Source organism: Lissotriton vulgaris, chromosome 12 (assembly GCF_964263255.1).
Source record: "Lissotriton vulgaris chromosome 12, aLisVul1.2, whole genome shotgun sequence".
Lineage (NCBI taxonomy): Eukaryota > Metazoa > Chordata > Amphibia > Caudata > Salamandridae > Lissotriton > Lissotriton vulgaris.
This window is the reverse complement of record NC_141700.1, coordinates 366666268-366690730: the sequence shown is the minus strand read 5'-3', so window position 1 is coordinate 366690730 and position 24463 is coordinate 366666268. Positions and strand designations below refer to the sequence as shown.

Genomic DNA, 24463 nt, shown 5'->3' with positions numbered 1-24463 from the left:
AGGCCGCCTTCCAAGTGAGATGCTGCAAGGAGGCCTTGTGTATAGGCTCAAACGGTGTCGACATCAGCCTGGAGAGAACCAGGTTCAACTCCCAGGGAGGAGAAGGATTTCTCACAGGGGGATAGACTTTCTTCAACCCCTGAAGGAAATCCTTAACCACTGGAACTTGAAAAAACGATGTTTGTGTAGGTGATTTCCTATACGCTACTATGGCAGATAGATGAACCCTAATAGAAGCGTATTTCAACCCTGATGTAGCCAAGGAAAGGAGGTATGGAAGGACTACCTCTTCTTGTCCTTTGGTGGGATCAAAGCCATGGTCCTTACACCAAATGAAAAATCTTTTCCACTTGAACGCATAAGACGCCCTTGTGGAAGGTCTTTTGGCTTCTTTTAAGATATGCATACATTCCGGAGGCAGATTTAAGTGTCCATATTGCAAGACCTCAGGAGCCATGCAGTCAGGTTCAGTGACGGGAGGTTGGGATGCAGGTCCTCCCGTTCATCTTGCTCAACAGGTCTGGCCTGCACGGCAGGCGTCTGTGTGGACACAGCGACAGATGTAACAGGTCTGGATACCACCATTGTCGCGGCCAATCCGGAGCTATCAGGATCATGTCCATGCTCGATCTGATGAGCTTGGCCACCACCTTCGGAATCAGTGCCAGAGGAGGAAACGCATAGGCGAACATTCCTGTCCACTCCAACAGGAGAGCGTTCCCTTTCGTCCCTGGTCGGTGGAACCTGGACGCGAAGGCGTGGCATTTGGCGTTTTCGTCGTCCGCAAATAAGTCTATGTCTGGACGACCCCAGCAACGAAAGAGTTCTTCGACTACCTCGTCGTTTAGCACCCAGTCTGGCTGATCTTCGAAGTGCCTGCTGAGCGCATCTGCTTTTGTGTTTAGCTCGCCTGGGAGGTGCACTGCCACCACCGACAGTCCCCGAGCCAGAAGCCAGTGCCAGATAGTCTGGGCCTCCAGAGACAGAGGGCGAGATCGAGTTCCTCCCTGTTTGTTCAGATAGAACATAGTTGTAGTGTTGTCCGTCTGAACCAGGATTTTGTCCGTTTTTATTGCTAGAAGGAACGCTTTGAGCGCCAGATGAACTGCTCGAAGCTCCAGCATGTTGATGTGGTATGTCTGGAGGTTGGTCGACCAACGACCCTGAATCTGAAGATGACCCATGTGAGCACCCCAGCCTTCTAGAGATGCGTCCGTTACCACAGACAGCGAAGGAAGAGGTTGCTGAAAAGGGACTCCCTGCAGGACATTCCGAGGGCGAGTCCACCACTGTATGGAGGTCAAAGCTGCTTGAGACAGGTTGATTCGATCCTCCCAATCTCCTGTCGCTTGGTCCCACTGGTCTTCCACAGACTGCTGTAGAGGCCGCATCCTCAACCTGGCGTTCGGTATTAGGAAGATGCAGGACGCCATGGAGCCCAATAGAGATGCTACTTCTCGCACCTTTGGACGAGGAAACTGAAGCAACTTTTTGCATTTCTGCCCCATGGAAGATAGTCTCTCCTGCGAAGGAAACGCTCTTCCTAAATTTGTGTCCAGAACTGCTCCCAGATAGTGGATACTTTGCGTGGGAAGCAGGACCGACTTTTCTGTGTTCACGTGGAGGCCGAGCCTGTGCAGTTGTTGGAGACACAGGTGACAGTCTTTGGTGACTTGATGAGGGGACGAACTCTTCAAGAGCCAGTCGACTAGATATGGGTACACAAAGAGACCTCTTTTGTGGAGACACGCCGCTACCACTGCCATGCATTTGGTGAAGACCCTTGGTGCGGATTTGAGACCGAAGGGAAGCACTTTGTACTGGTAATGCTTGTTCCCTACCAGGAACCTCAAGTACTTTCGATGACCTGGTGTATTAGGAATGTGGAAGTACGCGTCTTGTAAATCCACCGAACACATCCAATCTCCGATTTGTAGATGAGGACATATTTGGTGAAGTGCCAACATGCGAAACTTCTCTTTGACCACCACCTTGTTGAGGAGTCGAAGATCCAAAATCGGTCTGAACTTGCCTTCTTGATCTTTTTTGGGGACTAGGAAATATCTTGAATACACTCCTTTCCCCCTTTGGGATGGGGGTACCTCTTCGATTGCGTTTTTCTTTAAGAGGACGCTCACCTACCTTTTGAGGAGCTTTAGTTGGTACGAGCGAGTCTTTTTTGGAGGAATCGGTTGTGGTCTCTTCCGGAAACGTAGCGCATATCCATTGCGCAGTATATTCAGCACCCACCGATCTTTTGTGATGCTGACCCACTCTGCCAGGTGTTGTGAAGCACTTCCTCCCACTGGAGTGAGTAACGGCGCCAGAGGAAGCCACTGCTCAGGCCTTGCCTCCTCTAGGCGTGGTAGAGGACTGATGATGCCCGCCTCTGCCTCTGCCCGACTTTCCTCCTCTGTATTGCGGCTTTCCTTGTGGCTTGCTTTGAGACCATTGAGGGGTTTGAACCCTCTGTTGGCCTCCCCGGTTCTTGTTGGTCTTGAAGCGTCGTTTGAACGGTCCTTTCTTTTTTTCCAGACCAACCGCCTTCACTGTGTCTAACTCCGTCTTCATACGGGTCATTTCCTGATCAGCATGCTCCCCGAAGAGTGAAGATCCGGAAAAAGGTAGATTGAGGATGCGCTGCTGGGCATCTGGTTTGAGTCCAGTTAAACGCAGCCAGGAGGATCTCCTCGCACATACCCCATGTGAGTAGGCATGTCCTGCTAGAAGGGCGTTATCTGCTGATGAACTAATCATTTGGTTTGCCACCAAACAGCCCTCCATCACTGTCTCCTCAAAGTACTTCTGGTCCTCCTTGGGCAATTTCTCCTTGAATCGTTCCATGGAGTCCCATAGGGCTCTATCGTACCTTCCCAGAAGGGCTGATGCACTAGAGACTTTCAGGGATGAAGCTGCTGTGCTGCATACCCTGCGTCACCAAGAATCTTGCGTCTTGCTGTCTTTGTCAGGCGGGACCGAAGAAGAAGGAGCGACAGTGTGAGTCTTTTTAGCTGAGGCTACAATGACTGAGTCCGCCGCAGGCTCTCCCTTAACAAAGATAGGATCTGACTCGGCCGGCCTATATTTCTTCTGGATACGTGCCGGTACCGCCTTGACCGTTGCTGGCGTGAGGAAAACGTCTTTGATTGGATCCATTATCCCTGGAACCAATGGGAGTAAAGGCCGTGTAGATGATTTGTGACGAAGGGTCTCAAAAATCACAGTAGTGGACACCTCTGGAACAGCCATCTCTATATTTAGTTTGTGAGTCCCCCTTTGCAAGATGTCCAGATACGTGTTGACGTCGTCCATCGGGGAAGCTCTGGAGCGAGGGCTGTCTACCAGCGTTGGAGAGTAATCCCCTTTAGAATATCTAGATGAGGATGAAGAAGAGGATGATGGAGTTCTCCTTCTCCTGTGATGAGATTTCTCCTTCCTCACTGGTGATCTTCTCGGTCGTTCTTCCCCTCGAGGAGAACGTGATTTTCTCTGATGCTCCCTTCGGGGAGATCTCGATCTCTCCGCCCGTTCCTCCCTTCTCGGTGTTCGAGATCTGGGTTGCTCCCTCCGTGCTGATCGGGAGACCCTGGGGGTATGCGACCTTTCCGCTCTCCTCTCCTGAGAGCGTGATCGGTGCTTGGTAGGACTCTGTCTGTCTGCCTCTTCTACCAGACTCTGAAGAGGTGACCTGTGGTGTGGGCTTACATATCTTCGTAGCCTCTCCGTCGATCCAGAATCCTTCCACTTACTCAACGGACCATACCATCTTGGCGAGAGTCTTGCCTGTGTGATATACCGTCGCTGGGGTGTCTGTTGCACCGGACTCCTACTCCTAGAAGAGGACCTCGATGAGCCAGAGGTACCTAAGGAGGAATGGTGAGAAGCAGATTGCGTTACTAGAACGGTCGAAGGCACTGAAGGAGATCTTCGTCTCACCGGTGTTGAAGGACATCTCAAAAGTCTTTCCCTCGACGTCAAACGCCTCTGCGGCGTCGACGGAGCGATAACCTTCGACGCCGAACGCCTCGCCGGTGACCTGCGGTCCCTCAACGTCGACCGGCAATTTTGAGCCGACGACGGAGTCTTCTCCCTCGACGTCGAACGGCGTTGCCCTGCCTTCGACGGAGGTCTCGACGTCGAACGGCGTTGCCCTGCCGTCGACGGAGGTCTCGACGTCGACCGACGTTGGTCTGCCGGCGACGGAGATGGTCTTTTCGATGTTGATCGACGTTGTCCTGTCGTCGACGATGCCCTCGACGTCGACCGGACACGTGGCGACGGCGGAGGATCCGTCATCCTCGACGTCGAGCGCCGACGCGCCGTCGACGATGATCTCTTCCTCGACGGCGAGCGTCTGAGGGGGCTCTTGCTCCTCGACGCCGAGCGCCTCCGTGGAGACGTCGGCGGAGGTGTCACACTCTTAGAAGCCTGTCGACGTTGAGACGACGGCAAGGGTGATCTGTCTCTCGACGCCGATCGTCGCCTGGTTGACGACGGCGGTGTTGACTTATGTCTCCACGTCGATCGTCGTCGAGATGGTGACGACGATGGAGACCTGTCCCTCGACGCCGATCGTCGCCGAGTTGACGACGGCGGAAGTGATCTTTGTCTTGACGCCGATCTTCTCGTCGACGGTGACCTCGTGGCTTCTCTCGACGCCGATCGTCGCCTAGTTGACGACGGCGGTGCTTTCTTCGTCGTCGGTGAACTTCTTTTCGACGACGATTTCTTCATCGACGCCGGTTCCGACGTCGACGGAGTTTTCTCTCTAGAACTGTCCATCAGATGTTGTTTTTTCAGTGCCGAGCCCGGCGCTGAGGTTGATGGACGCTCTGACTTGCCTTTGGAGGGAGTTCTGGGTCTCTTTGAACTCTTCCTCTCTGTAGATCTTCCCCTGATGGATCTCTGGGCCAGACCATAGAGCCTGTTCCTTTCTCTGTCTTTAAGAGTCCTCTCAGACAGGTTTTCACAATGTGAACAGACTTTAGGATCATGATCCTCTGGCAAGCATAAAATACAGACCTCATGAGAGTCTGTTTTTGCCTTCTTGTGGCCACAAGAACGGCATTTATCAAATAGTGTGGGCATCCTGACAGGAAAACCTCACAAAAACGTGACTGCTAAGCAGTTATTTACTTGACACTGTTGTTAAAAGTCAAAGTAAATCAAAAAATAGTTCTTTAGAAGATTTTCTGACTGAAAAAAGGCAGAAAAGTGTGGAGCTGTGTAACCAGGGTCCTTCCTGAAGGAGCCGGAAAGAACAACTGACCTAACTGTAACCCCTGAGGCATGATGGGAAGCTAGGGGCAGAGGTGCCTTAAAGGCACGGCGTCAGTTTTAGTACATACAGTTACAAGTTAGCTTTCCAGTCTTTTTAGACTGGGTATTTGCAATGCAGCCTGGGAGCTGTATATGCTTACAGTGTGTTATAAGAATTTCTACTGCTTTCTAAGCATTAAAACAGTTTCTAAACAAGCATTGGTGTTGTTTCTCATGTTTTTAATGCAAATACACATGTATGGTGGAAATTCTTCACAGCATATTCCAGCTCTACTGTTTTATTTGGCTGCAATTGCTTATTTATATATATATATATATGTATATATATATATATATATATGTCTATATATATGTGGGGCACATATAATATATTGTTTCCGGGGTCCCGCGCATGGGCGGGAATATTCTAATGCTTATGACTATTGATGAGGATCCCCTGGAAGAGAACTGTTGGAAACAACAGGATAGTACTCAACACATAAACCTCCTACTGTAGACAGTAAGAAATGCAATAATTCGAACGGAGTAGAGAGAAAAGAAGAAAACAAATTTAACTAGAATGAGTTATAGTTACCTTTCTAGGGGCAGAAGACACTGAGGCCAGGGAAAAACCATCCAAAATCTTTCCAACATACTGGATGTCTTTCTGGACAGCTGCAAAATTAAAAAAACACAGAGTTTACTGAAATATGACCACTTGATACATGCAGTGAACATACTATAACAATGACATCAGTTTGTACACAGGCAATCAACGATATAAAAATATGATGGCACAACAGCTAACAAAATACATTACTTTCTTGTTGTAAGAGCTTCATAGTGGCATAAGCCAGAGAATAAATGGCCTCAGAAACACTGTCAAAGCAGTATAATGGTGAGACAAAAGGGTACATGTGCCCCAGATGTTAGCCTCTCTACAGCCCCCACCTCCTCAGTGCTCATTGACATGGCCCTGGTAGGACTCACCTAGCAGTTAACTTACCACTTTTAGAAAATGTTACCTCAATAGGACTCAAGCTTTTGAGGATGGTATCCTACCCGCTTGCCCTACCGGATCCCAAAAACTTGAATTCGAAAAAATGCTGTACACAACTTAATTTCAAAGACCCATTATCACTTACTAATGATCTACTCCCCAATTGTTGAGGACGGACAGCCTTCCTGCAAAATCATTATCCAGTGGGACGAGCATCCATTTTCAGCAGCCTCTATTTAAGTTCTCTGGGCTAAACCTAGTAGTCTGGATCTATATTACTACCTTCCAGATGGAAGCATTCCACAGTATGCACTCCTTAAGAGAACAAATTCACTTCTGCTGCCCACATTATTAATGACTGACTGGGCATCCACTTCTGGGACCTCAGCATGTATTCCACCAGACTGCCATCCACTTCCAATGATCTCAATCTTTGATCCCTTCAGGGAGGGTGTCAACGTCTGGTACATTCTCACTCATTCACAAAGTAGGAAATAACTTTGGCAGTTTCTGACCTAACCAATTCTGGCCCTTATTCATTAACAGGGCAGAGGCATGGAAGTGCCAAACAGGCATGTCACTTTTGCCCTAGTCCACCAGGGTCAAGATAACGCCCCATGTTCCCTTCATCAGGAACATCTGATTCCAGGATTTAGTGTTAATCATTTGTTGTATACACTCAATCAGCAAATGATATCACACACTCAAAGACCGAACTGAAGACCAATTGCTTTTGTATAAAAATATTATTTTAGTTATTTTATTTTCTAGAACCAAGCAAGCCTGGCACAGGTAGGCAATAAATACTTTACAGTAGTAATGCACTTTGTAAACAGTTTGAATTGCAATTGTATATGCACTTTGATTCGATTATGGTAGAGCTACTACTAATGCAATGCTTTTGATATACTGTACATATACTTTGTGTTGTCTTTTTAGTGTAATGTCAAATAGGTTACTTTACGGATTACTTTTCTTACACAGTGCTGTATACCTGGACACTGCAGTGGGACATTTCCTGTAAACAGGTAAGTAAAATCGTTTTTGTTATTTTGTTACACTTTTCAAGGGTTTCTAAGATTTATCCAACTCCATACTTAGAAACTGTTCACAGAAAAACAGTCAATGTTATCCTATGGGGGAACATAGGGTTGTCGGTTCAAAGGTAAGTATTTGGTTGTGGGAGTTGGTATTCTGTGGGTAGACAGGGGGGTCCCTCTGGGTCAAGGATGCGCTCTTGTTACACCCTTAGCAGCACTAGGTCGGCCGGTGCAGAGTGCTGAGGCCCAATTCTATCCAATGGGCGATACAGGGCCTCTGGTTGGTGGCTGCTGACTAGCCGGCCACGGGGTTGTGGGAGCAAAGCTCCTGGACCTAAGCTCAAGGCAAATGGGGGTCCAAGCCAGCACAAAAGGTGCACCCTCAGCAGCACTGGGACGGCCGGGTGCAGAGTGCTGTTTTGGCGTCGAGCGCCCGGTAGCTTTCAATGAGGAGTCTCCGGTTTGCAAACACACTGCAGGCTCTGGGACGAAGGTCTTCTGAGTGCGACTACCACTTGGAGAGGTAAGATGGGATGTTGGGGGTTTGTTAGGTACTGTTAGTTGGGCCACCCAAGGCCATGGGACGGCGGGTGCAGGGGTACCTTTGAGGGTTGGATCTTCTTACCAGCTCCTGGTCGTGGTTGGTGGGACCCTCCGGTTTGAGGCTGCAGGCATCGGCTGGAGACTTGAGGCAGGTCAGGGGTCACCGGATCTCGGGTCAAGATTGCCAGGGAGACCTCCGTACGTGTTGGGCCACTCTAACTCAGGCCGTGAGCGTCAGGTGCAGAGTGGGGCAGACTCGCTGACTTTGCCGGACCTGGAGTCTGCTTGTGAAAAAGGGCCAGATGGTTTTCCCCATTCTGTATCTATGGGAAAATCTGTTCATACATATGGCCCTAAATCTGGTGTTCATGGGAGACTGATTCTTTTCTTTTGAAGCCAGGGCAGGTCCTCTGGGTTTCTGAAGCTGTTGGCTGCAGGACACACCGGAGTTTCACTTCTGCAGGTCCGAGGTGGGGACAGGCCAGTAGGGCTGGGCCAAGTCAGTGGGTGTCCTCCTCTTGTTAGCTTCGGCAAGGCTTTTTGGTCCTTCTTCTTCTTTTCTTCTGGTTTCTTGTCCGGGGAAGAAAGGTTCGGGGTGCCCTCTAAATACTCGATTCAGGGGTGTTACAGGTAAGTAAAGGTTGGGACCCATGGGTCCCTTCCTTGGGGTGGTTACACCCCCTATTATGCCACACTCCAGTGGGAGGGGGGCATTTGCATCACTCTGGTTGGCTTGGTCCCCCCATCTGCAAGATGGTGAGGATTGAGAGTTGTCCTTCACCTCGACTCCCCACCTGAGGGGGGAAGTTGGCAGAGGTGGGCACACCTCTCTTCCTCACTTGTTTTTCCCGACGTTCTCCCGCCTAAAGTGGGGGCCAGAACCAGTCGGGACCAGTTGCTGAAATCAGCAAGTGGCCTGAGGAAGCACACAAAGGCGGCATGCCTTTGAAGCTTCCCCTTCGTGGACCCTGCTCATCCTTGGGGATGATGCTTGGCACCTTGTCTCAGGATGTGCATTGTTTCAGGCCCCCGAGAGCAGCAGGTTCTCGACCCAGGGGTCCAGAAACAAGTCTGGTATTGGCAGCTGAAAGCAGCCACTCAGCCTGGCATCAGTGTGGGTTTAATTTGCTGAGTAGTTTGATACCAAACTTGGCTTGCATTTCTCGCCGGGTAGCCTCCGGAGGCTACCCGGCGAGAAATGCAAGACCCACACGTCCCTGGCAACAAGGATATCACCAAGGACCAGTGTTCCATGGCCCACCTCATTTACCACCACCGTGGCAATATCCCTTCTACCCTCAGGGCCCCCCGCAATTCTACCCCCTTAATCCGCCTCCTTTTCAAGGCAGAGGTTGGGGCAGAGGAAGAGGGCGAAAGCGAGGCGGGAACAAGGGTGTACAGTGGCAAGACCAGATGCCAGAGCCGACGGGAGTGGAAACCAGGAGCGCGACAACCAGAGGGAGAAGAGTTTGATCGTGAACCTTTCCAATAGAACCCTGACTACTACAGAGAAGAATGTTCTGGAAAAAGGGCTGGGATTTGTCCCTACACCGATCCCCGACTCATTTCAGGAAATGATCGAGCTGAAGCAGTTCTTCAGGAAGATACGTCTCCGGGCCTTTTTTGAAATTCGGCCAGACATCCCCTGTGAAGACACGGGTCTCAGGAAACCTTCCACCTTCACCCCCACTGATGGGATGGTACCACCAGAGGTCTTGACATTTGAAAGAGCAGTTATGCGAACTATGCAGAACAAACCCTCAATCAAACCGTTTAACAATCTTTCCAATTCTGAAAGACAGGCAGCTTCCTCCCTTGGTAAGGACACTTCAATTGTCATCAAGCAAGCTGACAAGGGGGGAGCTACTGTCATACAAAACTATGACGATTATGATCAGGAGTGCAGACGCCAACTAGCAAATACGACCCACTACAGATTACTGTCAGAGGATCCAACCAACCGACTGACTACCACCGTGATGTCTCTGGTCATCGAAGCAGAGACTAACGAATGGTTAAGTAAAAAAGAGGCAGAATTTCTGGTAACCACGGACCCGGTCATACCATACTTTTACACTCTGCCCAAAATACATAAGGGCACTACCCCAGTCCCAGGAAGACCAATCGTGTCTGGCATCGGTTCGATTTTAGAACCCCTTTCTCAATTCTGTGATGCTTTCCTGCAACCTCTGGTCAAAGCCATCCCGTCTTATCTGCAGGACACGAGAGATGTGCTTCGTCTGATCAATGATATGGATGGCAGGGAGGATATTGATCTCCTCTTGACACTCGACGTGGAAGCGTTGTACACTAATATACCCCAACAGGCAACGCTGGAAGCAGTGGACTCCCTCCTACGACAAGAGGAGTGGCTGTCCCCTACCCCGGTTTCATTCATAATGGAGTTGGCACATATTGCATTGACTGAAAATTTCTTCAAATACGAGTCCAACTTGTACCACCAGATCCGCGGGACATCGATGGGCTCGACCTTTGCGCCGAGCCTGGCATGCATCTACATGGCATCGTTTGAGCAAAAATGCATCTACCCCCCTGAACACAACCCATTCCGTGAAAATCTCACGTGTTGGCGTCGGTACATCGACGACATCCTGGTGTTTTGGAAGGGGGATCGGACGACATGTGAGGCCTTCTGTACATGGATAAACCAACAAGACCCATTTCTTAAGTTCACGGGCACTATCTCCGATAAATCCATACCCTATTTGGACCTCACCATAGTCCTGGAGTCAACCACGATCAGCACCACTCTCTACAAGAAGGACACTGACAGGAACAGTCTGTTGCCTTACGCCAGCCACCACACGAGATCCCTGAGGGACAACCTACCCTTCGGACAATTTCTCCGCCTTCGGAGAAACTGTAGTTCAATTAATGACTACAAACAACAAGCACATGCCCTACAAACCAAACTTCTGGACCGGGGGTACCCCACACGTCTTCTGAACAATTCCACCAAAAGAGCCCTCAACAATAACAGAGAGGCCCTACTTGAGATACACCCTACGGAGCCAGATGACAAGATTACTTGTGTTACCTCATTTACAAGAAACTCCTCATTCATCAAAAAAACTGTCAGTACACACTGGGGCATTCTCAACTCCGCAGGGATGGAGTTACCGCGCCCACGGTTTGCTTTTAAGAGGACGGCTAACCTTAAGGACACTCTGATCCATACCCGTCCCAAGAAAACCAGCGCCCAAGCTGTCAATACGCTTTGGGATCTCCCCCCAGTGACTGGACACTATCGCTGTGGTTCCTGTGTTGTCTGCCCTCAGACCATCCAGGGCAAGACCGTTGTACTCAATAACAATTTCACTTGGACAATGAACAAACATACCAACTGCAACAGCTCCAGATGCATTTATGTTTTGATCTGCCCTTGCGAATTGTTGTACATCGGGATGACAATGCGTCCTGTTAAGCAACGGATAATGGAGCACAATAGTAACATTCGATGTCACAAGACACACACAAAGCTCTACGAACATTGCAAGGACAATAATCACTCTCCAGAGAACATCCGATGGACTGTATTTGAGTCTTTACCAAACCTGAACCAACAAGCCCTTTTCAGACATGAACAGAGATGGATACACCGACTTCAGTGCGATGAATTGGGATTAAATGATGGGGTGCCCTGGACGACACTCGCCAGATAGTTATTATTCTGGACTTGTTGTCCACTTCCAAGTGCTTTCACATGCCTCACTAGACTTCTCAGCCCATTCCAAGATGGCCCCGCATTATATTGCTCGGTCCGCGCTATCTCCAGCTAACCCCTCTTTGCTTTTTACTCCCGCGTGCCGTAACCTAGCAACTTGAGGGACACACCCCTCGGTGCGCGCTCAACTTTTCCTTATCTAGACCGGACAGTGCCTAACTACCGTGCCGGCTGTCCAGTCATCTGAGTTCCTGTGGGAGGGGTAGGTGCAGAGATGCCTGCCACCAGCGACTTTTGAGGTAAGGTGTGGAGCTGAGCCCTGACACACAGCTTGCAATCTGCCTATATACGCAGCAAGCCCACTCCCGCACACGGGTTACCGGATGGTTTATTTTTCCCTAATGATCCCGCTGGATGCCTTACTCTCCCCGTAGGAACTCCTCACTCGCTGCTGGCCCCACCTGGACAGCTCGTGAGGCCCTAAGGAGGAATCACAACGGGTAAGTGCAACATTGATCCGTAGACTGGCCTTTCTCACGCGCACCCGTTGAGCATGGCACGTTTACTTGTTTCCTCGCTGGTATACACGACCTCCCCGCCAGCGTTGAATTAACCTTGAAACAGAGTGTCAAATCACATTTAACGGTTTTATCTGTGCGGCTTTTCATCATTTGTGGCTTAAAACTTTAGCCTACAAATGTATACATAATATTTTATTACTGGCGCCACACGCCGCTCGACTATGCGAGGGTGTATCACTACCACTGGTCTTGAAGTGTGATGACCCACCCCACCTAGTATGCTGCACAGCTGAGAGAACGGCGCCTCCACTTAGATGCATGCTATAGCGATTCAGCATGGCAGCACAATGCAGTGCGGTTCACCCACGCGCACTGTAATTTTTAACCTATTCTCTCTCACAGTACCACTTGACCCTGTCACTACCCAGACAGATTGTTACCCACTGGGCACGTGTTTTCTGACACCTTGAACATAGGCACAAATATGATGTACTCTGGTCCACATTAACTTTTGACATCAACTTTTGTCTGCTTATTTCTCTTCAGTTTCCAGGAGGTCCCTCGTAAGGAACCGTTTCCGAACGACACTATACAGGTCGTATACCGGTGTCCTCTTAATTCGGAGGATCCAAGCAATTATATGAGCACGAAGGTCCTGACGAATCGCCCTTAGGGCGAGAAACATGTCGACCGTTTTCACAACAAGGGTTGAATAAAGGTTTGGTCTCATTGTTCACCACTCCTTAATACCCCTTCATTTTTTTAATAAAGCAGTGAGCCTGACCAATAAAATAATCTCCATTAGGACTCTACTGACTTTTTTTAAAACACACCACCACGCTCACTATTGCACTTTTTTAGGCCCCTCACACCCACACACCCGTTGGCTCGGAATAGAAGATCTCCGCCAAAGTGCAGCTTCCCTTGCTGCCCGACGGGCATTGCACCGCCAGCCTGCCGTAGGAGCAGGATACCGATGATGACGCTGGACGGTCATCGGCTGGGACAACAGTTGTGGTCCTGCCGTTAGCCTGTGTGAGGTATCCTTACATTCTGAAAAGGGTCTACACCATGCACTTAACCCCCACTTTTTTACTGAGTGAGAGAGAAGATAGGCTGAGCTAATTTCCTAGCTCCCATTGGGGAACTCTGTACAATACTTATTGTTTGCTGTCAGTTCTGATAACACAGCTTTTCCGCGCCAGATACGCAGAGCCATGATAGAACTAACACTGGTGCCATGAAACTAGGGCCCTGAAAGGGGATGACCTTAACCCTAGATATCGGTTCTCAGAACGGGGAGGATGGGTGGGTCGGTAAGGAATCTATCACTAACTAATGTCTCTTACAGATATATCGTTACACAAGTAGTAACTTGTGCATCTGAAAGAGACACGTTAGTGATAGATTCCTTACCTTAGAATAGATACCCCAGCAATACCAACCCCGGTGGTGGGTCTGCGAACCAATATCACACCAGAAAGTCCTGGAGGACGGAACGGCCAAAGAAGCCATCCCTCCGGACCTGACCGTCCAGGCAGTAGTGTCTTGCGAACGTGTGCAGCGAGGCCCACGTAGCTGCCTGGCAAATGTCCTGCAGGGGGACACCGCGGCCCAGGGCGGTTGTCGTCGCCGTGGCCCGAGTGGAGTGAGCCCGCAATCCAGCTGGGGGCTCCTTCCTCGCCATGGAGTAACATGCTTGGATACACAGGATGATCCACCTAGAGATGGTCCTCTTGTGTACAGCCTTTCCCTTCTTCGCGCCCACGTAACCAACGAAGAGTTGGTCATCCACCCGGAATTGGCGTGTGCGATCTAGGTAGTAGGAGAGCGCACGTTTTGGATCCAGACGGTGGAGCCTCTCCTCCTCTTTCGAGGGATGCGGAGGCGGAAAGAAGGTGGGCAAAGTGATGGACTGCCCGATGTGGAAGGCCGTGACAACCTTGGGCAGAAAGGAAGGCCGTGTACGTAACACCACCTTATCAGGATGAACAGACAGGAAAGGTGGAGAAGAAGAAAGAGCCTGGAGCTCACTCACCCTCCTGGCAGAGGTGATGGCAACCAGGAATGCCGTCTTTAGAGTAAGGAGACGAAGAGGGCAGTTATGAAGTGGCTCAAAGGGAGCACACATTAGATAGGTGAGAACCAGATTCAAGTCCCACTGGGGCATCACGAAGGGAACAGGAGGGAACATGTGCGTGATGCCCTTCAGAAACCTACTTACAATAGGGGACTTGAATAAAGAAGGCTGATCTGGTAGCCTTAAGAAGGCTGATAGAGCAGAAAGGTACCCTTTAAGAGTGCCCAGAGCAGAGCCCTGCTGGGCAAGGGAAAGAAGAAAGAGCAGCACTTCCGAAAGGGGTGCAGAGAGAGGATCCACAGCCTTTGCTGTGCACCAAGCCACAAATCTGTTCCACCGGCAGGCGTATACCGACTTTGTGGAGGGACGCCTGGCTGCCAGAATGATATCACAGACTTCGGGAGGCAAGTCAAATGGCCTCAACTGCCGCCGCTCAATCTCCAAGCTTGTAGGTGGAGACTGGACAGGTTCGGGTGCAGGACCGTCCCCTGCTGCTGCGACAGAAGGTCCTCCCGAAGAGGCAGACGAATCGGGGGATCGACTGACATGCTGAGTAGCTCGGGATACCAGTATCTTCGTGCCCAGTCCGGAGCCACAAGGCCTGGTAAGGCCGAAGGGGAGCACGGTAAACTGAAAGTGCTCTTGGCCTACCGTGAACCGCAGGTAACGCCGGTGGGCCGGCAGGACGGGGATGTGGAAATAGGCGTCCTGCAAGTCCAACGCTACCATCCAGTCTCCTGGGTCCAGGGCAGCCAGGACCTGAGCCAAAGTGAGCATCTTGAACTTCTCCGTCCGGAGGAAGCCGTTGACGTTCCGCAGATCCAAGATAGGGCGTAGGCCCCCTTTGCCCTTCTTGGGTACCAGAAAGTAGTGGGAGTAACAACCACGTCCTACTTCTGGCCCAGGAACGCGCTCGATGGCCCTCTTGGCCAAGAGGGCCGAAACCTCCTCTTGCAGAAGTTGCAAGTGATCCCCCGACACACGGTGGTATTGAGGTGGCATGGATGGAGGGGATGACTCGAAGGGGAGGGAGAAGCCCCTTCGGACAATTTGCAGCACCCACCTGTCCGAAGTGACTGTATGCCAGTGGGAGAGGTGATGGCGAACCCTGCCTCCCACAGGCGTCACATGGGCCTGAAAACTCGGACTAGGAAGGTTTCGAGGCGGGGGCTGCTGAGGGAGGTGTGGACTGGCCTCGCCGCTGGCCCCGACCACCGCCACGGCGGTTTCCACGTCCGCCACCGCGTTGCTGAACATTCTGCGGCGCGTGGCTGACGGTACGTGGTGGGGCGCCCCTTCCGTGGCCACGAAAGGAGCGAAAGGCACCCGATTGCTGGCGTGGGGCCGTAAGGCCCAAGGACTTGGCCGTGGCCCTGGAGTCCTTGAAACGTTCCAGCGCATGGTCTGCCTTGTCGCCGAAAAGGCGACGGCCATCAAACGGCATGTCCAGGAGGGTGGCCTGGACATCGGCCGAGAAGTTGGCGGACCTCAACCAGGCGTGGCGTCGAACCGCCACCGTTGTTGCCATCGCCCTGCCCAGTGAGTCCGTAGTATCCAGCCCACACCGGATAGAAAAGCGTGCTGCATCTCGGCCGTCCGCCAGGGCTTGGCTGAGTTTAGCCTGGACCTCCTCCGGGCATCTAGGCAGCACCTCCGCAACCGTGTCCCACAGGGTGTGGGTGTAGCGGCCCAAGAGACAGGCGGTGCTCACAGACCGCAGCCCTAGGCTCACAGACGAGAAAACCTTCTTCCCGAACTGTTCATATCTCTTGGATTCCCTGTCGGGCGGGGCCGACGGGAATGCGGTTTGGGAGTTTGAGGCCTGGATGACCAGACTCTCGGGGGTGGGATGGGTGGACAAAAAGCATGGGTCGCCCGGTGCCGGGCGGTAGCGTCTGGCCACGTTCCTGTCCACAGGGGGGCCTGTGGCGGGCTTGGACCAAGTGCCCAGAAGAACGTCACATAAGGCCTCATTGAACGGCAGGAGGGGCTCCGCGGAGCCGGACTGCTGTTTGAGGACCTCAGTGAGGAGATTAGTCCTCACGGCCGCGACGGGGAGCTGAAGGTTTAGGGCCTTAGCTGCCTTTGTCAACACTACGCTGTAAGCAGAACCCGCCTCCGAAGCCACAGTCGGGGGCGACGTAAATCCAGTGTCTGGCGAGGTGTCAATACCACTGGCCTCCCCAAGCTCATATGTCCAGTCCTGATGTGACTGGCAATCACGTGCCAGAGGGTCCTCGGACCCCTCCCATTGCTCCTCGTCACCTGGCTCCTGGAGACCAGGATTAACAGCCAGGGCCTCCTCGTGGAGATAGAAGTCTCCAAAGGCCGACGGAATCGGCGCCCAGCGGCGCCCCTCCGACTCCTGAGTAGGACCGTAGGAAACATTGGGGGCGGCAACCACATCGGCTGCCGGGGACGACACCTGAAGGGACGGCGCCGGCGAGGTCGTAAGGTCGACCGGCGAGGTCCCGGATCCGGAGCCGGATCCAGCGAGGTCGTGCGGCGCCGGGACCGAAGTCGCCAGCGGCGCCGGGGCCAAAGCACCCGACGTCGTCGGGGCCGAAGCGCCCGACCCGGAAGGACCTCCAGACAGAGCCGATCGGCCCGAAGGCGCCACGGGAATCGACTGGGGAGGGAGGGCCCTCATGGCCATGAGGTACCTCTCGACCTCCTCCTGCGACGCGCCGTGCCCAGGGACCCGAAGGTGTGGGGCAGGCGGCGACGCTTGCGACTCCCGCGGAGCCGCGTGGGCGGTGTCGCCCGAGTCCCCGGCCGCATCGTGCGAGCGTCGGGGCGGGTCGGAGGACCGATGGTGTCGCTCCGACCTCTCATGCCTCTTACCTGAGGACTTGGAACCAGACGATCGGTGTCCACTCCCGGAACGTCGATGACTCCGACCTCGCGACCTGTCCCTCGACCTCCCGTGGGACCGGGACCGGGACCTGGAGCGGCGCGGGGCCGACTGCCTCAGCTCGAGACGCTTGCGGGACCGCTCCCGCCTAGCCTTCGACGTCAGGGCCCGGTAGTCGGAGCAGGTTCGATCGTCGTGGTCGAGGCCTAAGCACTTCAGGCGCCGGCGATGGGGGTCCGTGACCGACATGAGTCGGCCGCACTTCGAACAAGGCTTGAACCCGGGCATCCCTGGCACCGATAGTCGAGAAGTCGACTAAATAGAAGATCAAAAAGATCAAAAAGTTTTCAGTCAAAAAGTGACTGGGGGTAGAGCTTCTTCCGGATCTGCGCTAGCTGGCGCGGAAAAAAGAAGAACTGACGTCAGCGCGCATGGGCGCCGTCTAAGTACTCCGACGACGTCATCCCGGCGCTCACGAAGCCGACGACGGACGCGGAGCCGCAGACGACGCCTACCAGCACGCAGGGGTATTGCTACGCAAAAGTTTCCGGATCCAGTCTGACGCCTGGGGATATTCTAAGGTAAGGAATCTATCACTAACGTGTCTCTTTCAGATGCATTTGAAATGATGGTTGCTGCTATAATTAACCCATCGAGAATCTTGCTAGCCTAACTCCTAATATTTACGCGGTAATCAGGGGTACGGCTCTCTGCAACCATGTCATAGTGACAAAATAGTTTTAAAAATGCCTGGACTCCTCATTGCAGCACACACCCTGACCAGCGTGGATCTAAAATGCAATCAATGAACTAGCGCCTTTTTGACAGTAAATAATTAACTTAAGAAGATAACTGAGATCATCAGTAGTATTACAGCCACTAGTAGGTAAGCATGTGGTTGATGTTTGGCTCAGAGACGAAGCCCCGATCCTCCAGGCTGGTGTATATGTCTACCATCTGTTGGAATAGATAAGCTACACTGCCACAAAAACCTGGGCGAAAAACGGGGGTAAGAATGCATTAAGACAGCGAAGCCTGTAAACTGCAGGCGGGTACAACATTCTTCACTATGAGAAATACTGGCGAACAACTGATTGATTTGTTATTAGTACAGCACACATACCAGAATGTTTCGGAGTGCTGACAAGATCAAAGGCATGAATGCACACAGGTTAAAAAAAAAAGCAAAAAAAGCACGGTTATTAAAAGAACCCATGGGAATTTACGGCGTTTTTAAAATTAAAATGATTTTCAATAGCTGCAGAAACAAACTGAGCTTGTTTCAATTTTCTGGCCTGGAAACCTCAAAGCCCACATTCCCACACCCTGAATATTTAACACATGGTACAGTGAGGAGCAGCTTGTTCTCGGAGCACAAAGATCTCCCAGGGGCTAAAGCACTAAGTGACCACTTGACTTTGTGTGGGGGAAGTTTAAAAAAATCCTTGGAAGGTTCCGCCTGCAGATCGCTTGTGCTGTGCTTGTGAATCTGAGGAGCCTCCTCTTTTTCCTGGCTTCTCATTGGCTCCTGAGCGTGCCATTTACCTTTCCTCCCTTTCTTTTGACTGTAGCAGATTTTCCAAAATTTACCAGTGCTTGATCCTCATCTGCCTTTCTTACCAGTTTCCCGCCACCAAAATACTGTTAACATCGGCTTTGGTTGAATTATATTTCCATAACCCTTTGCCTTTTACTCTTGCAGCATATAGAACATATTTAAACTAAATTGACAGCTATAACATCTTGATACATTCCTATCACATGATTTCATATTAAGTTGTACTCAGTCTTTATTTTACACTGCTTATTATTATCCTGCTATTTCTTGCATGGAACTGCATTTTGGCTTTATAAGGTTGCAAGCTTTGACTCGAATACAGTAATGCCTGCAGCAAATACGGCCTATCCTTCTCCATTTCTAAATAATGGTGGCAAACCCATTTTATCATGGAAACAAATGGGCTAAACTCATTGACTCATTGAATCTTATTTTATTGACAATGGATGAGAATATTTACTTCCTGGTTAAAACGAAATATTTTTCTTCACAATTTGGGCATTGATGGGAGGGAGAAGGTTATATAAAAAACCTTCTGGCTCCATTTGCAGGGACATGGGGGAGTGGTGCTGAAGGATGATGAATATCAAACCACTTATAAGAAACTAGATTAACATTTTTGGAACAAAATAAATGTAGTAGTACAAAGCCACACATTCTTTAGGGAGCTATAAGGAAAGCAGGAGTGTAACAAGCCATATGGTAGTGCTGACCACCACCTGTGAATCTGGAGATTTATGTGACTAACTCTTTCATGACTAGTTAGTAGGGTTTGTTAACAATCCAAGCCAACAGGAGAAGCCACTAGCGAAGAACCACAAAGTGAAAGACACCACTGAGTTATCCAGTGGCATTGAATATATAGCTTAATGCATAAAGAGATGCAATCTGTCACCTATGAAACAACTTGTGTGCAAAGTGCGTAAGTGAAAAAAAAACATAAATAATACCATAAACTCAAATGTGTGTCTGGACTAATTCTAGAATGGAGTGCTCCATCTGTAGCAATATTAGTCATTTAGCCAACTGTAACACATTTCTAGCTAAAAGTTCTTCATGCAGGAAATATAGGGAAAAAAATGACATTTTGAAGGGTTGGTATAGAAGCAATTAACAGACAAGTTAATGTTGTTGAGGATAATGTGCACATTTTTTACAGAGTAATTTTCGATGACCATGTGGTTTGAGTGCTGGCTGTTTCAGGTTGGTGGTTTATCCTAAATAAAAACAGAGTGTTTGAAAACCTTTGTGGCAACGATAAAAATGCTCTGGAAATTTCTGGCATTAACCCAGCAGACTATTGAGAAACCAATACGTTTGGTGCATAAGATAATTGTATACATCTCCTTAATGGGGTGCTCCACTACTGGCAAAGTGAACATAACCAACCACGATTCTTACTTATTAGACTGAAGACACCAGAAGTAATTTGGTATCAAATTCAACCCAATGACACTGATTCAGTCCTGCTGTTGGAAAGATCCCGAGGGGCTGAAGATATATGTCAAGAATTTCCAGAATGAAACAATACAAACGAAACAGAGCACGGCTCTAGCACCGCAGATCGTCATGACACCTTAGACTAAGAAATCCATTGGAGGCTTTGCTTTGTCAGTATAAGCTGACAAACTTAAAACTAAATGCCTGCAAAGATTTGAAGCATCCAGGACCATTTAAAGTTCAGAAGAGAAGGGAAAGCTTGGCAGTTCCCAAGCTGATAATATCAGTCGATGACCCGGAGATAGAACCCAGAAGGATAACCCTTCTACCATTCTAAGCATAGCTGAGAGCTAAGGAACAACCCCAACCAGCACATCATGGCAAGACAGACGTGCACAGGCACTTTACCAATCTGGAAGCTTCGCCCAACATAACCTAGCAATGACCTTGCTATACGGATTGAATACAATAACTATGCCTCTCCAATCAATACTAGAAGTACCCACTGCCTCTCTACATCTGAAGACCTGCAACTTGCTGGATGACATATGGGACTAGAACCATAGCCTCCTGCACTTAAATGATATGGTAAACAAAGTCTACTCTTTCTTCTACAGAGGAGTTACTGTACTCTTTATGACAGAATTCCTAGCATCAATTTGATACATTACCAGTATCAATTTGATGTATTTCATGTCACCAGATGATACAATATACACCAATATGTTCTTGTTAACGAAGAACCTTCTTCTCAGCTGTGAACCCCCCCCCACCCCCGTAAATGTGGCCAGCAAAGACTATTGGTCCTGCTTCAACCAATCACCTAAGACCTAGAAACAAAACACTAATTAATGGCCACACATGCTTTTTATTTTTGTAGCTTTATAGTCAGTTGTAAAATCTCTGCTTTTTCTTTTATATCCAAAAGACCAGTTCTACTTAAAGGACTTTTTCATGGTCACATGTAACAAACACAGTAATTGAAAAATTATTGAATATATATGCATGATAGGTTGATGAGAAAAGGAAATACTTTTGGGAACATTTAAACGCTACAGTCAAGTATAAATGTTCTTTTTCTATTTACCCTTCTGTTTTTTGTATTCCTTTGGTGCTGTCCAGCCAAATAACCCGTCTCCTGGGTCTTCGTCTTTGATAACTGTATCATATTTGGACAAAAAGTCTGTTCCATATATGTCATCATCATCTTCCTCCAAAGCTCCGACACCAAATGCCTTAGAACCAAAGTAACAAATGATCACTATGCATGGAAGGGATTCAACAGGTAGCAATTATGCTAAAAGACTGAGTACAATTTCACACTCATAGCTGAATTCCACAAAATAACCACCTCTCCTTAGTACATACATTTGACAAACCTAGGCCTGCAGTAGACACGGGGGAAAAGCTGTACTAGAAACAAACCAAAAAGTAGAAGATTTTGATTCCTGGCCTCTATCCACTACACTAGGTATATTAAAGTTGAACAGACAAAAGTTGACATCTCATCTCTACAAAGCCCCCCAAACCCCCTGCCCCTGAACTGAGTTCTCTCGTCAAAGCATTAGTTGTCAGACTGCCATTCATTTAGATCAGTATAAATACCTTCAATAACGGAAACCTGTTCAAGAGCCTTCACTCAGAGCAGTACAATAGCTCTGGGTGAATTGTAGATTTATTACCATTTCAGTTGACACAGTACTAGCATAGAGTATATCAATCATAAACTTCTATTGTATTTAATTGGCTAAGATTATTTTCATAATGCATTTCACTAACTCAAAGGATTTGCATCAACCTTATCTAAGGTCATCCTTAACTGCTCTGCTGCCTTGCTTATTGAACTTGGTTGCCATAGATCTCTGTGTAATGAGACAGCTCACTAGCTAGATTTGTGCCAGTTAAAGATCCCACTCTTCACAACTGCTTCTTCTACATAGGTCTGATGTCATTTATCCAAACATTTTTATTAGTGTCTCTTTTTTTCAGTTCGGGGTCTGCCTTCCCTCAACTCCCCGATTTTTCTGTGTAGTTTTTAGCTCTGTAATTGCGACATCACTTCAATTCCCTCTTCTTCTTTTTGGTTCATCCTTCGATACATCTTAACCGCATCGCTGCGGCGGCTTTTCCCGCTGTGTGCTGCATTTTTAAAATTACCGCGTTACATGACGAGCTCAGCTCGTCATCAGCACACAGCAGGTAAGCCTGATGACGAGCTGAGCTCGTCATCAGCATTGAAGTGGTTAAGTCCATCTGGAACCTTTTTTATTGAGTTCCATCATTTAATCTGCTACCTGAATTTCTCATCTTCTGTTCAGTTCTGCTAGACCTATGTATTGCTGAAAACTGTAAGTCAGAGAAATGTGCCATGTATCCATGAACCCTGCTTTATCTAGTCTGTGAAAACCATCTGGCAATACATCAGCGTCCCAATCACACGTGACCATAAAGTAATGGTGTACTGTGCCAGAATATATTGGAAGTCGGGTTCACACCCCATTAGAAGTGGCTAATGACTTCTTAACTGTAAGCATCTTGACCCCTTAAGATTGAAGGCATCACTAGCCTTCTACAATTAACGTCAACAAAACAGGATCTGCAGCCTTAATGTCGGTTTCTGCCTTAGTAGACAGCTCCTCACACACCAATTTCAATGTTTCTCTTTGTTAGTCATGTTCTTTGGTTACCTGCCGATTCATTTATTTCTCTCACTCTTTCAAAGTCATAAGCTATTTTGTTGTAAATGGAGCGTGGTGGGAGGGAAGGGGATGCTATTTGTTTCGAACCTAATTGTGTTGACGTCTTATATATATGTAGATAAAGTCATTGCATTAAAAATCATGGCAGGTAAATGTCCCATATTCATTTCGTCTGAATACTACATTGTTATTTAGTTGTTGTTTGCTTATAATACTGGTTTGTTATTATTTATTGAATAGTTGGTTTATGTTTAATTATTTGCTAATAGGATCCTTGCTATTAATCAAACTCCAAAGTAGTAAAAACATAAACAAATCTAATAGTTTTCTTTGCTAGCACTGATTTCCATTAGCTGGCAGAAAACATCATAAGTCCAAGTTTATTTATTTCAGAGCATTATTAGAAAGCACTGTAAAATGTTTTTTTTTAGCACAATATCTACAAACCAAGTAAAACTTATAGCTCAATATCACCTGACTACCTACTCCTTGTTTTTCGTACTGCGAGATGTACCCAATAAAACTGTGTCGACGTGCCCCTCCATCCTGCAGTGGTGACTGAATAAAAGAAAGTTCTTGGCATGTCCATTGTTGATTGTTGAAGAGGCGGTGCACAGCTCTGTACCCCAAACAGTCAATTTCGACGCATTATATGTCGTGAATACGGGTTAAGAACCTTCTTGATCATGTCCTAAGTGATCCCAAGCATACAGGGTTTGCAGAGAATTTGCCTGCTCCTGCTGAGACAGTTGTGCAACAAAGCATGCTAAGGAAGCAGCTGGGAATGAATGAGTTTAAAAAGTGTAGGTGCTGTACTGGCTCTTGCCTGCAAAACGGATGACTGCAGCTTCAGATGTTACATATCCACCTCAGGCTTGAATAAGTTTGGGCTGTCCAACAATAATGGAGCATTTAATGGCACCTATAACCAAGTGTAAAATAAACAAAAACTAGAGCGCTTCGTGGCACCTGTAGGAAGCTGGCTCTTTATGCGATTTATCAAAAATATACCGTGCTGGGGGGGGCATGGCTTAGCCACCAAACGAGATGGCCAACGGATAGAACAGCTCCGGCATACCCCGATGGACAAACCCATCTTTCAACACACTGATCCGGTTTCTGAGCAACAACGGGATGACCTAAGACACCGAGGGTGCCGCTGGTGAAAAAACAGAGCCGCAGGACGCAGCGGCTGACAAGATACAGTGTTGTGACTTGCGGCCTCTCAAAGTCCGGGAGCTTGGGCAAGCCATGATTGCACCTATGTGCGTGGGGACACCAAGGGGTGGCCCCCTTGCCAACGTGAACAGAGGTCCTGCGGCCTACTTCACACACGAAATCTGGGAAACTAGGATTGAGGAGGCCGCATCACGGGTCTTCCGGAGTGACGATACGACACAGTAGAGAGGCTGGTGGAAGAGTGGGCAGTAAGGCCCTAACACTGATAACTGCAGGAAGGTCGCTGAAGCACATTGGAGAGGTGCGCAACGGCTCGCGGCCCTTCCGTGCATCGTAGCGTTCTCGGGGTAGCAATCGTCTATTATTGTTGCTTGGACTGGATCAGCGATCAGGACTGCCGCAACAGTGGATGTGGATGGGAATTGGGCCTCGCAGCAGGTGAAGGCCAGGTAGAAGAAGTTTCCAAGGGGAAAAAAACCCTGATTGCAATAATTGCCACAGGACCCACCAGCTTGACTGAATGCAACCTCCAAATAAGGCAAGTACATATATAAAGCTACACCTGGTTCCTGCAATTTTGCCTGTGGTGCCCAGGGGATCCTTTT

The 24463-nt window shown here is 49.1% G+C and overlaps 1 protein-coding gene across 1 annotated transcript in view; it reads right to left on the bottom strand.

Annotated features, from left to right (window-relative positions):
* GPATCH1 (G-patch domain containing 1) overlaps positions 1-24463 on the bottom strand; it is a 425367-nt gene that overhangs the window by 256343 nt on the left and 144561 nt on the right. Inside the window, exons 8-9 of the mRNA XM_086945137.1 lie at positions 21068-21215; positions 5855-5934 (exon numbers count right to left, since the gene is read on the bottom strand). Coding sequence (XP_086801263.1) covers positions 5855-5934; positions 21068-21215 — 228 coding nt within the window. The remainder of the gene's footprint in view (positions 1-5854; positions 5935-21067; positions 21216-24463) is intronic.